Genomic DNA, 13,516 nt, shown 5'->3' with positions numbered 1-13,516 from the left:
CTGCCCTCAGACCCTCCTGTCTCTGCCTCCTTTGCTCCTGCAGCCTGTCCCCTTCCCTCCAGGGCTGGCGTCTTGCCCACTGACTAGCTAACCTAGGCTCGCCTTTCCTGCGCGGTGACCCACGCCCTCTGGACGTGGGTCCTCGTTCTCAGCCAGCTGCTACTTGGTGCAAACCTTGTGACAAATAATGCCCATTAAGGTTGTGGATGACCCATAGAGGGTAACTATTCACATCCGTAGAGGTTCTTTTTACTATTTTTAAAAATAACTTTTTCTACGGAAATAGTATTTGCTCATTACAGAAAAAAATCAGAATTTATATGAACTCAGTTATGTAAAAAAGGAAAAATAAAAATGACCCATAATCTCACCCTTCAGAGATAACCTACATTTTGTTTTGCTGTGTACTATTCTAGAATTCATTCTCTTTCTTTCTTTCTCTCCTCCCCTGACACACACACACACATGTGCACATACACACCTGACCAATAAATGATACATACCATTTTAACCCAGCCGCCCACACACTCAACAATACAGGAGGAACAACTTTTTGTCTCAATAAATACATTTTTATGACTCATTTGCAGGGCTGCATAGTGTTCCATTACATGGACATGCCACAGTTTATGAACATGTCCCAATTTGCTCAATCAATGTTCTACCTATTAAATGGTTGGACATCTTATAATCTGTTCACTATTAAAAAACAATACTGCAGCTATATCTTAGCACAATGCTTTTATCAATTCCTAGCAGCGGAATGGTGAGGTCAGAGGGTCCACACGTTTGGTTTCTCTTAGGTGTAGGAAAGCAGGCAGCCTGCTCGGGGCCAGCCAGGTGGGAGAGAGCAGGTGAAGGGGGACACTCACTGACTCCGGAGCGGATCTGCTGCTTGTTACCTGGGATGTGGGGACAGTCATTTTGCCGCTGGGAGTCTCCATTTCTGCAGGGCATGGGGCGTGGTTGGGAAAGCTAACTGTGATGGTGTACGTGAAAAGGTTTGCACCTGGCACGTGCTCCATGAGGCTGCCCCTCGGCTTTACCTTTCCTTATTTCCTCTTTCTTCAGTGCGAGAAGGCTGATATCACACAAGGAGATACCACAGTGCCAGGTGGTATTTAATTGAGGTGACAGTGAACATTGCAGGAACAGAGGGGGGCAGTGGTCACACCAGCGGAGGCTGTCCCCAGGGTGCCAAAAAGGCCCTCAGTGAGTGTGGATTGAACTGATGCTGCTCTCTGTGTGGGGCTGGGGTGGGGCTGGGGGAAGAGGTAATAATAGTAAAGCTAAAGTTTGTCGACTTATATTATGGGACTGGAATGTTCGGTGGGCTTCATCTGTATTAACTCTTCAACCCTCGCAAACGTGCCATGAGATAGATGCTTCAGTGGTCTCCATCCTACAGATAAGGCAACTGGAGAGACGAGGGGTTAATTCACTTTCCTGAGGCCACACAGTGAATAAGAGGCAGAGCCAGGATTTGATCCTAGTCATTGATCTCCCTCTCTCTCTCCTTCCCTCCCCTAGCAGCCCCAACACACACTTACCCCTTTCTGGAACCTTCTGGTGCCTTGTGCATACCTCCACCTGGGCTACCTCTCACATTGTGTGATAACCGTTTGTCTATTTGTCTGTTCCCTCAAGCTGGACCGTGAGCCTTCTGAAGGCGGGGCCATGTCACAGTCAGTTGCATCCCAGTCCCGGTTGCATCCCAGTCCCGGCACAGCGGGGCTTCCAAACTGTTGATGAATAGCTGGAGAGGGGAGTGTGAGACGTACTTACCAGTCAGTATATATAGATCAGCACGGCCCCAGCAGAGTGTCTGGGTAGGAAGATTGAGGGCGTGGTGGATTTCTGGGAACGCCAGGCTGAGTTGTGTAGTCAATGGTGAATCCTGACAATTCCAGAGACATTTCTAGGAAGGTGACTCTGCAGGGTCGGGGCGTTCAGAGAAGAGCTCAAAGCCTGATGGTTGAGAAGAGCCTTTTCTGGTCAGCTAGGAGAAGGCATGAAGTCTGGATGGTAGTGACAGCAGGAATGAAATGGACAGGGCTTTGTGGAAGAAAAGCCCACAGAACCTGACAGAAGATAGATGGGCTGTAGGAGCAGGAGAGAGGAGTGAGGGAGGGGACAGCGGTGACTCTTGACATCTCCCACCTCGGTAGTTAAGACACGAGGGGAAGCTTTAACTGGAATATTTTAAAGGGGGAAGTAATTTGGGGGAAGTGAAGAAGCTGACATATGAGTTTGCGGAAATGGTGGGAAACCCAGGCAGAAATGTCTAACAGATGCTAATGGAGATCTGTTTCCCTAAAGGAATTGAGGAACTTACACTGATGTTGTAGGCTGGAAGAAGGCCCACCTTGGTGAGCAGTGGTGAGTCACACGTGATGGGTTGGGACCCACCAATAAAGCCTGCTCTGCATCTGAGGCAGCAGTGATGTCAGATGTCACCCAGGCATGGGAGGCACATGGAGATCCTGAGAGGGGACGCTGGCAAGATTCCCAAATGTTTGGGGGCTGCCACACCTTCTGATAATTGGGTCTGACTTTTGACCTTTCTCTGTTTACCTTCCCCAGAAATGTTGACAATTATATTTACATTATTTTTATTGTAAGAGTAAAAAAAAATTCCATTTTATTCTTTAAGGTAACTAAAGACATGCTAATGTAGGACTCCCGAGAATAAGGCCCTACAAGGGCCGAGGGTTGGAAGCCCGGGATCTGAGTCTTTGCTGGGTTATTTCCTATTAACCTTAGAGGGGTTCCAAGAGGGTTAAATGAGACAACTTGCAAAAACAATTAGCTCACTGCTTGGTTCACAGATGTTCTCAATAAATATTTATTTTCCTAATACCAAATCAAGAAACGGTACTTATTTAACACCTAAGCTGAGTCCCAGTTGTGTTCTGATGCACTAGCTGCTGGAGTTGTCAGAGTCCAGGGAAGCAGTCTGATAAAGTGAAATGAGTTATTAAAAATAGCTAATGTTTTTTGAGCATGTGCTGTGTGCCAGGCACTGTGAGAAGCACATTACAAGGATGAACTCATTCAGTTCTCATCACACCCCTGCGAGGTACAAACTATTATCCCCACTTTATAGACAAGGAAACTGAGTCTTACAGAGATTAACTGCCCAAGGTCACAAAGCAAACGAGCTGACCCAGGAAGGCTGATTCTGGAGTATGCCAGCATTCTGTCACCCTGCCCCTCAGCAGGGCAGGAAATAGTCCTGCTAACACAGTGAATGCTTTGGTTCTGGGGGTTTCTGTGTTTCTCTGCTGGGGTTCCAGAATCAGATTATACAGTGTTTTGAAATGAGGGTCTCGTTGCTTATCTCCGTTCTTCCTGTCTTTAACCAGGAGTCACATTTACATGTAGTGAATTCCTAAAATAAGCAGAACACTCTCCCTTGATAAATACACAGGACTTGTGGGTCACTGGAGTTTGATAGATCCTGGGTCGGTGCCAGGCCCCGAGGAATGCGGCTGTAAAATATCAGGATGTTATGCTCCATCCCTACTCCAGCTTCCCGTGTTGCTATCCAGAAGAATTCAGTTTAAAATAAGCATCAGGGGTGGCCTGAAAGAAGATATGAAGGCCCAGGAGGGCATTGGCGGACCTTGCCAGCCGGGGTGGGAGGCGGGTTCAGCCAGCCCTTGGGCGGCCCCTGGCCAGGAGGCTGCATCAGTTTTCGGTTGCAGTTGAGGGAATAATAGCTTCAGGAGGTGCACAGGCTTTCGAAGGCCCAGAGAAAAGAGAGCTGTGAAGGTGCTAGAATGGATGAGATTTAGAGACCATCTGATCCAACCTCCATATTTTACAGATTAAAAAAATCAAGGCCCAGAAAGTTCTGAGATTTGTCCAAGGTGCATGGCAGGTTAGTATCAGACTCAGGGCCAGGCCTCAGGTCTCTGGGAGGCCACGTGCTCTGCTGGCCTCTGAGCTTCAAGGGTGAGCCCCTGGGGAGGGGAAGCCCACCTGCGTATGGGAGGCCTGGACTTGCCCAAGAGGGGCTTCTTGTCACTTAAACAGGGGTGGGCCTGAATATTGCAGCACCTGGATGAATCTTGAAGCCACGACTTTTATCACTTTGAGTTTTGTGGAGCCAAAATCGGCTCCTGAGAAAAGCCTGGACAGTTAAAATTATCTTACTGATTAACAGCCTCACCCTGAGTGCGCAAGTCTGAGCTGATGGCGTTTTGAAGTGTCTTCTAGGTTTTGTCCCAATGCAAGTTTGTATCTGAGAGTCACATGGGGCTTTTCTCACACCGGGCTTCTCCCCACTCGGGGGGACTGGTCATGGGCATGCCTCCATCCCCCAGAGAGAAGATGGAGGGCTGTTGGGAAGGTGTGGGGGGCTCCGAACTTCTACAGACCAGCCTGGCAGGCTGTGATTCTCCTGTCAATCTGCCTGGGCCCTGGCAGGACACAGGATTCTGCTCAGAAGAGCTGAATGCAAGGGAGTTTGATGACAGAATGATTATGGAGGTGTGGGCAGGGTAATGGTACCGACAAGGGAGAGTGGGAAGCCCTCCCAGCTCCAACCCCAAGGAGCAGGGGAGGGACACATGGTTCCCAGAGCAGGCGAGGGCTGGGGCCTGGGGTAGGGGTAGCCCCTCTACCAGCACAGGGCCCAAGCAGTGCAGGGCACAGGTCTCCAACTTCTCTGTCTTCTCACCCCATTCTCCTGCCAGTGCCTCCTTCTGGCTACACTCCGCCGGAAGCAGAGAGCAAGGGAGTGTGAGTGAGGCAGGCCGGGGAGGTTAGCCCCGGGTCCTAGGGGTGGGTTGGGAGGGGGCAGTGACAAACAGAGACTGACCAGTGCATCTTTCAGTCCTGTGCTTTTAACACAGACAGACCTGGGTTCACATCCTGGCTCTGCCATGGAGGTAGTTGCTTAAACTCCCTCAGACTCAGTTTCCTTATCTGTAAAATGGGGCCCCTCACCTCATGAGCTGTTGAGAGTCTGCGTAGGAACGTGCGCCTGGTGATGGTCTGCAGGTATGATGCTTTGGAGGCGTGGGCAGGTGACAGGCACCGCGGGGCCTGGGTTGTGGATGAGGAAGTCATCTGCAGAGACAAGGGAGTGGTGTCCTCAGGGCTGTGTGTAAGTGCCACGGGGCAGAGCTGGGAATGAGATGCGGCTGGTGACTCCAGGGCCCAGGCTTTGTCTCCTGGACGCTCATCCCGTAATTGCTTTCCGTCTCTCGGAAACCACTGGCTCAGATGCCCACTGCGTGCTCCAAGTTGGGCTGATGAAAATGTGCCAGAGTCATTAAGTTATCAGTGGGGAAGGCGGCCGCTTCTCCCAGGCAGGAAGGATTCTGCTGTCTGCTGCAGCTGGCTTTGTTCACACAAACTGCCCCCCTTCCCCCTCCTCCCCCTCGTCCCCCTCCTCCCCCACCCCTGTCCAGACAAGGAACGGGCAGGGTAGGATTGAAAGGGAGGCAGGGGCATGCTGTAAATATTTTGGGGTGACACTGAAGGCATTCGTAACCGCAGACAGGAGGCCCTGCAGGGAGAATCCAGTTCTGGATTGGGAAGTGGGCAAACACTATTTCTGCAGCTTGACAGATGGATCCGCCCCAGGGGGAAGGAGAGAGAGAAGGCAAGCCGGACCTCCCTTATTGTCACAGCCGTCGCTCTCCACGCACACCGTGCCAGGAACACAAAATCCAGGTGCATGCTTGCCAAGGTGAAAAGAAGGACCTTAGGTTGTGCACAGGCAGAGCTGACTGGTCCCCAGGGTGGTGGCTGCCGAGGTGCTGATGCAAAGGAGCTTGCCCCGGGGAAGGGGACAGGAGTGGGAGGATGGAGCAGGGCCCTCTCTGCATGCTTCAGCAGTCATGGGGCTCAGTCTGATTCCGCACGACAGACATTTCCAAAGTGAGATTGCCGACAGGGTAAAAGGATAGCAGATGGTTCCAATACTTTATTTTCAAAATGTTTCTTTCCTCACTCTCTTTTCCTTGCTATTCCACCACCTAAGACTTCAGAGGAAAAATGACTACATTCCCCCCCCTTAGAGTCTGTTCTCTTGGCTGAGCCGTCCTGTGAGCTGGGATTGTTTGAAGTGCATTCTCTCATGCGGCTCTCACCACTGTGAGTAGGTGTGCTGTCCCCACCATCCTTGTTGTCCAGAGAGGACACTGAGTCACAAAGAGGTTTAGCAACTTGCCCAAGATCACACAGCTGGCCGTCAGCAGAGCTGGGACTTGAACCCAGGCAGATCAGATGGAGCCCACCCGCTTACCCACTGCAGAGCCTGCCTCTCTGTGGGCAGGGCTGACCCAGAAGCACGGCCAGAGCAGTCGATGGCAGTGAAATGACGACTACTGATTGGCTAACTGCTCTGGCTAGACTTTCAAGGTTATCTCAGGAGGGAATTGTACTCTGGACTCAGGGCTGATTGGGACCTGAATTTGCCCTGGCAGCTCTCCCGCGATCAGGCCAGCTGTTTGGAGTACCTGAGTCCCAGATCTCCACTCCCAGCCCCACCAGGTCTCCAGGACTGGCTACGTGATTTGTAGGACCTGGTACAAAATGAAAGTGAGGGTTATATCAGGAATTTCAAGATGGCAACAGTAGAGCATTAAACCAAGCATGGGAAGGTGTGGGGGGCTCCCCTTTTGAACATGGACCCTGTCTGGGTGCGCAGGCCACGTGCCCACAAACCTGGCCCATAGCGTTTGCAGTGACAGGAAGACGTGCTTAAATACAGAAGGTGAAACAGTGCTGGCTTTTCCAAGCCAGTCATAGAAGGATTTTGAAGGCATTTCTTTCCATTGAAACATTGCAGTCTGATCCTGATGCAAGCCAACCAAAATAAATCTTGGAAGTCTTGATTGTGTCTCTTGCCCCTAAGATGAAGTCATTTGAAGGACTAGGACTTGAGGTCAGAAGCTTCATTTTGGGGTCAGCTTGTTGCTTCATTAACTCCAATCCCTTCTAACCCTGCCTCTCAAATCCCCTCCCCCCTGCTGCCTTCCTTTTAGCCTGTGACCCCGGTGGAGGAGCCACCGTGGTAAAACACAGGCTCCACCCCGGCCTCCCCTGGCCTTGTACTCGCCTCCAGCCCCCCTGGTCCCTCCTCACAGCCATGCTGGGAGGACTCATGTGTCAGCCCTGTCACCACTTCCTCCCTTCTAGAGCATCCCAGCTCGCTGCAGTCCTGTCCTCCATGAGGTTGCGGATTCTCCTCTCACTAAGGTGACCTCCCAATTGCCAAATTCAGTAATCTCTTCTCATCCCCACCCCTCTTGAACCTTCCTAGGCACCTGACATTGCCGTGGCTCTGCTTCTGTGCGGAGTCAGCTCATCTCTCTTTACAGTGGGGATGCGAGTCACTGTGAGTAAATTCACTTGAGGCACTTGGAACAGGCCTGGCCCATTGCAGACACTCCACAGCTGTTAGCAGGAGCCGTGACTGGTGGTATCGTTGTCATTGTCATCTTGAAACCCCACTCCCTCAGCTTCTGTTGCTCACTCTGTGTCTTTCTTAACAAATTAAAAAAAAAATCTGTTTCTCTTTCTCCACCAGTTTCTTAGGATACTGGTGTTTTCTGAGTTCTGTCCTATGTCCACACCTCTCTTTTCTCTCTGCACAATCTCTCTTGGCTCTTCTCTCCATACTTATAGCATCTACTGCCACCCTGCCAACTCCAAAATCCACCTCTCTTTCTCAAGCTCCAGGTATACAAAGCCAACCTCAAACTGAAATCATTCTCTTCCTTCTTTAAATCTGGTTTTTCTCCTGCATCCTTCTACCCAGTTGCCCAAGTCAGACACCTGGGCATCTTCATTGCTTCCCTTAGCTGATGTTGAGCACCTGCCGCTGGTCATTGGGGTTGCAACATCTGCGAACACACAGAGCCTGCCATGCTTGTTGCCAGGGGAGAGACGCATATAGATGCTCCTCAACTTACTATGGGGCTGCATCTGTAAACCCATCGTAAGTGGAGATATTACAAGTCAAAAAAGCATTTAATACACCTAATCTACCAAATACCTTACCTTAGCCTACCTGACCGTAAATGTGCTCAGAACACTTACATTAGCCTACAGTTGGGCAGAGTCATCTAACGCAAATCTATTTTATAATAAGTTGTTGAATAGTCATATAATTTATTGAATACTGTACAGAAAGTGAAAATCAGAATAGTAGTATGGGTACTCAAAGTATGGTTTCTACTGAAGGCATATCACTTTCTCACTATCATAAAGTGCAAGAATCATAAGTCAAGCCATTGGAAATTGGGGACTGTCTGTGTTGACACATAATTAGTCCTGGGAAGGTAAAAACTTGGTGTCCTAAGTTTGATTGGAAAGACTTCCCTGGAGAAGGACATTTGAACTGAGATCTGAAGGATGATTAGGGCTTAGTCAGGCAAACTGGGGATGGGAGGCATTCTAGGCAGAGAGGGAAGAGCTTGTGCAAAGGTGGTGGGAAGAAAAATGTTTAATAAATGCAAAGGCCAAAGGGCGGAGCAGGAGGCAGGAAGTGGTGTCTCAAGAGGCTGGAGAGGTTGGTGGGCTGGTGAGGCGTGTCCAGGAAGGCCATGTTAGTTAGTCTTTCTAGGTTCCTCCTTGCTTTCTCACCCACACCCCTTCCACCACATTCTCTCTGTTTAATGCCTCTCCCACCCCATTGTTCCTCTCCATGCCTAAGTCTTCATTGTTTCACCTGTAGACAGTCATGGCCCCTTGCCACTTTCGAGTCCATCTTCTGCCCTACAATCTTAGGCAGCATTTCTAGCATGTAACCTGGATAAGACCCTCCCCTGGCTCCCCCAGTGTCAGGAGAAAGCCCTGCCCAGCTTTCTCTGCTATTAGAGCCCCCCCACCCCAACCCTTCCTTCCCTCCAGCTTTATTAGATTCCTTGAAGTTCAAGTTTGCAGAGTGCTGGCTAGTGGGCTTTGGTGCTTGGAATGTTGTCTGCCTGCTCAAGTCCCGTTCATCTCAGGGGCTCCTTCTCTGGGAAGTCGTCCCCCCCCCAGTTTGCCAGCCCCTCCTTGGGGCCCTCTTTGCCCCGCACATGCTCACGCTGCTGCATCTACCCCACCTCCTGCTCGCCTGTATATATGTACATCTCCTCTACGAGACCATGAATCCTTGACGAAGGGGTCTGGGGCTTGTTTATCTTTGTCCTTCTAGTGCCACAGAGTGGGGCACATGTCAGGTATTTCCTAGGTGTTTCTTGAATTGAAGACCTGGTGATGAAGAGTGACAGGTTACAAGCAGTCAGTTAAAAATGAAGCTCCCTCCAGAGGGCTCTTCTAAAAGAAGTCTGGCTTCTAGGACCTTTATGTACTATGTGGTTCTGATTCTTCTAATAACCAAGCACAGGTCTCAGGGTCGCCTCCACTGCCCTTGCCCGCATGTCCATCCAGCCAGAAGGGCAGGTGGACACAGGTGGGTGGAGTCAAGCCTAAATATATTCAATCTTATAGCATAATGGTTCTCAAACCACTATGATTTCTGACCCAGCAGGTCTGGGGTGGAGCCTGGGAATTTGCATCTCTGACAAGTTCCCAGGTAATGTTGATGGTTGTGGTCCAGGGACTACTCTTTTGAGAATCTCTGTTCTAGCAAAAAGATTTGCTCTAAAAATTATTATTCTCTACTGTGTTGCAGAAGGAGATAGAGGGAGCTTTTGCAAGAACAATTAGTCTGAGATTAATGGGATAGATGGGTCAGGTTCTACAAGTACCTCCTCTCCCATCTCCTGGCCTTCCCACAAAGAGTCCTGTGTTCATTCATCAGCCACTCAACAAATATGTTTTGAAGGTGTAGTACACGTAACAAGGTAGAGTTGTTGACATCAAGATGAAATAGATATGAAACTGGCCTTAAGACAGGTCCTCCAGTGCAGATACAGCCATAATTCAGGGAGTCCAAAGGAGAAATGCCTGCTGTGATCAGTAGTGTGTTCCCCATCAGTGGAGTTATCCCAGAACAGGCTTCTAGAGTATTAGTGGGAATAAAACAATTCTGTGGATGATTAGAGCAAATGACCATTAAGATCCTGAAATTCTGTGATTAAGGAAAGCAGTAGTGATTGACATGACAAAATGGCACAAGTGAGATGTTGTGGAGTTTATTCTGGGAGATCTGCAGAGGCAGCTGAGGCTGTAAGTACTGGTGATACTGTCATTACTTTTAATCAACGCTTGTTACTCACCCACGGTATGCTTGGTGACTAAATAGATTTATATCCAATGACCCCATAATTTGCTGCTTATTAACCTCAGATCATTGAAAAGTTTAAATAGAAAAAGCCACAAGCAGGCCCAATGTGTACTTCAGGGGCCTCTTTGGGTCTTGCTTCCTGAGTCAATGGAACTGAGATGCATGGAGCCATTTTATCTTTTTTGCAATGAGAGAGAGAGAGAGAGAGAGAGAGAGAGAGAAATTGCATATGAATGTAAGCAGCCAGTTGTAGGCCTTGAATTTAGTCACTAGGTCACCAACTTGAATTTCAGACTCTTATCTACCTTATCAAGTGAATCCAACCAATTGCCAGATTCCATAGTATGAGGCAAGGGTCAAAGTCCTTCTTTGAGGAGAGTCCAGTACCTAAGACATGCCAACCAGAGCTGATGACCCTCGTCCCTCATTTCCTATTAATTTAGCATCTATTACGTGCTAGGTACGGAGTGAGTTGCTTTACAAATGCTATTTATAATCTCTTTACCCATCCTTCAAGGTAAGTATTATTATTTTCATTTTCAGATGAAAGAAAAGGCACAGGGAGATATATCTTGTCCAATTTCATGCAGTAAAACTCTTCAGTTCATTTTTGGAAGTTGACACAACCGTAAAATTGAAACCTGATAAAAGATAGTCTGAAAATTTTAGATCTATCTCAAATCTGAGTACAGATGCAAAATATAGTATTAGCAAATAGAATGCAGCAGTATAGCAAATAAATAGTATACTCTGACCAAATAGTACATTCTAGGAATGCAAGAATGATTCGATAATAGGAAATATTAAGAAATCAGCATAATTCACCATATCAACAAACTAAAGGAGAGTTGTATATTAGTAGATATAGAAAGGGCAGTTGATAAAATTCTTCTGTAATAAAATTCTAAAACAAGAAGGAGAGGAACTACTTAAATTTGGTAAAGACTAAAAATTAGCTGCATGCATCATTCTAAACAGTGAAACACTAACTTCAACTTTATTAAAATAGGAAATGCTTGCTTTTGCCATTTTAAAATATTGTCTTGGTGGTTTGTACAAATGAATTAAGCCAAGATAAAATAGTTTATGTAAATATGGGAAAGAAGAGATGACATTATTTTTGCCAATGGTTATCTAGCAAAAAACCCCAAGAGAATGTAGTAGGAAAAGAAACCCTGCTGGAAGTAAGAAGGGGACTGGGTAAGACAGCGCGATAACGGCTCTTCTCTGTGCCATTGGGGTCACGGCACTGAACTTCAGCAACTGGAACTGGGATTTGAACCCAGGTTCGGTGCTGCAGTCTCTGCTCTTTCCACTTGGGAAAGCTTTTATTTATGGTTATTGGTGTAACTCAGTCATGTCAGTGCAAGCAGAAGGGACAGTCTCCCAGAATTTGTGACCCTCGAGCACTCCAACAGTGCAGGTTGGGCTTGCTCTGCTGGGGAGGTAGGGGACAAGCTTAGAGGCTTGGCATGGAAGTTTGACTGTGAAGACCCTTGAGGCTTCTGCTAGCAGTGGAACCATGCCTCCCGCCGACCACCACGGGGCTGGGGCACTAAACTCTGTGTTAGGGAGATTGAGGGTGGTCGTCTGGTCTTGAGCCATTCAGCCAGACTTCTGCCTCCCAGGTACCGAACAGCCATCCAGTGGAACTGCTCCCCTTTCTTCTCGGCAACAAGGAACCATATTTATGTGGCTCGTGCCCGTGTCGCAGGCTGTCTCATTTGAGAGGCAGTGCCTGTGGGAACGGCTTTTACAGATTTGGGGTATCTGAAGTTGCTCCAGGGCTTCAGGGCCACGAGCTCTTGGTTGTCACACCGACCAAGGATGCCGCAGCTGCATGGTTTTCACAGTGAAGGTGGAAAATGTTTTTCTGGCACAAAATCACTGGGTGATACAGCAAAAGTATTATCCATATAAAACCTTTCTTCTTCATACAGAGTCAGCCACAGGGTGGTGGGAGGAACACTGCATGGGCATCCAGAGACATGGGTTCTGGTGGCTCTGCCACAGCTAGCTGTGTGGTCCCAGGCAAGTCACTTAGCGTTGCAGGCCTCCCTTGCCTCATCTGTGCCGTGGGATATTGGATTGCATAGGTTCCCAGTGCCCTTTGAATTCAAAGTTATAATAACCGTCACCCTTACTGCGTGCCTGGCGCTGTTCTAAGTGCCTTGCGTAGAGGTTAACCCATTACAACAACCCTGTGAGGTAAGTTATTATTCCCATTTTCTCTCCGAAGAAACACAGAGGGGTTGAGTGACTTGCCCAGGGTCTCACAGCTAGGAAATCGTGGAGCACTCACGCAGCTCTTAACCTCCGTGCTCTACTTTTGTGGTTTTTCTTTACAGGAGCCTTGTCATTATAGAGGTGTTGGTTCTGTCGGGTGGGGGCACTGGGTGTTGGGGGTAGGAGACACTTCTTAAGGGAAGCTGGGCTCTGAGGTGGGGGGGGGTGGTCACGGCTTGGAGAATGATAGCAGTGGTTGCAGAGGTTGCTGATATTTGCATTTCCCCTTTTTTCCTCTTTTCCTCTCTAGTCTGTGGCAAGCGCTACAAGAACCGGCCGGGACTCAGCTACCACTATGCTCACACTCACCTGGCCAGCGAGGAGGGGGATGAGGCCCAAGATCAGGAGACCCGGTCTCCCCCCAACCACAGAAACGAGAACCACAGACGTGAGTCCCATTTGTTAGTTTGGGCAGCGAGGAAGTGGGGTGGGCAGGACTGGGGAGTGTTCCTTTGTTTCACCTCTGGCATTTTCTGGTGGCAACTGTTGATTAGTCTCAATGTCCTGTAGTGAGGTGGCCCTTTTGTATCAGCCAGCCCACTGTCCCCGTGGCTCAGCCAAGAGCCGGGCTTATAGTGAGCTGGGCAGCGCTCACACACCCAGCTCTGTCCCCAGAGGAAGGAAGGTGAATGTTAAACAGAAGAGAAAGTCCTTACCCGGCCTCCGTCAGATGCCAGACCTACAGCTCTGTCCCCTCAGCTCCAGAAGAACCACGCACGGCTGCTAGACTGAGTTGGACGTCGCTCTTGGGTGTGTCAATTTGGACAGACATTCCGCATGTCAGCTTGGCCACTCAGGGCCTTAGAATATTCTTATCTTCTGCTGTGGCTTTGTTATGGGGGGGGGGGGGTCTCAATTTTGGTAAAAGGCTCTCCTGCCTGCAGACCCCATATTCTTTGCTTGAGCACTCAAATGACAAATGTCATCTGGATGGATTTGCCATTTGGGATGTTGGACTCTGAAGACCCAAAACGATCCTAAAGATTTTTATGTTCATTTCTGTTCTTTCTTTTCTACCTCAACTTCTAGTTATGA

General features: G+C 48.8%; 1 protein-coding gene across 1 annotated transcript in view; it reads left to right on the top strand.

Moving 5' to 3' along the window:
- DPF3 (double PHD fingers 3) overlaps positions 1-13,516 on the top strand; it is a 185,436-nt gene that overhangs the window by 152,216 nt on the left and 19,704 nt on the right. The window contains 1 exon segment of the mRNA XM_069465092.1: positions 12,732-12,869. Within this exon segment, the coding sequence (XP_069321193.1) occupies positions 12,732-12,869 (138 nt within the window).

This window comes from Eulemur rufifrons, chromosome 2, assembly GCF_041146395.1.
Source record: "Eulemur rufifrons isolate Redbay chromosome 2, OSU_ERuf_1, whole genome shotgun sequence".
NCBI classification, from domain to species: Eukaryota; Metazoa; Chordata; class Mammalia; order Primates; family Lemuridae; genus Eulemur; species Eulemur rufifrons.
This window is presented reverse-complemented; position numbering and strand designations above follow the sequence as displayed.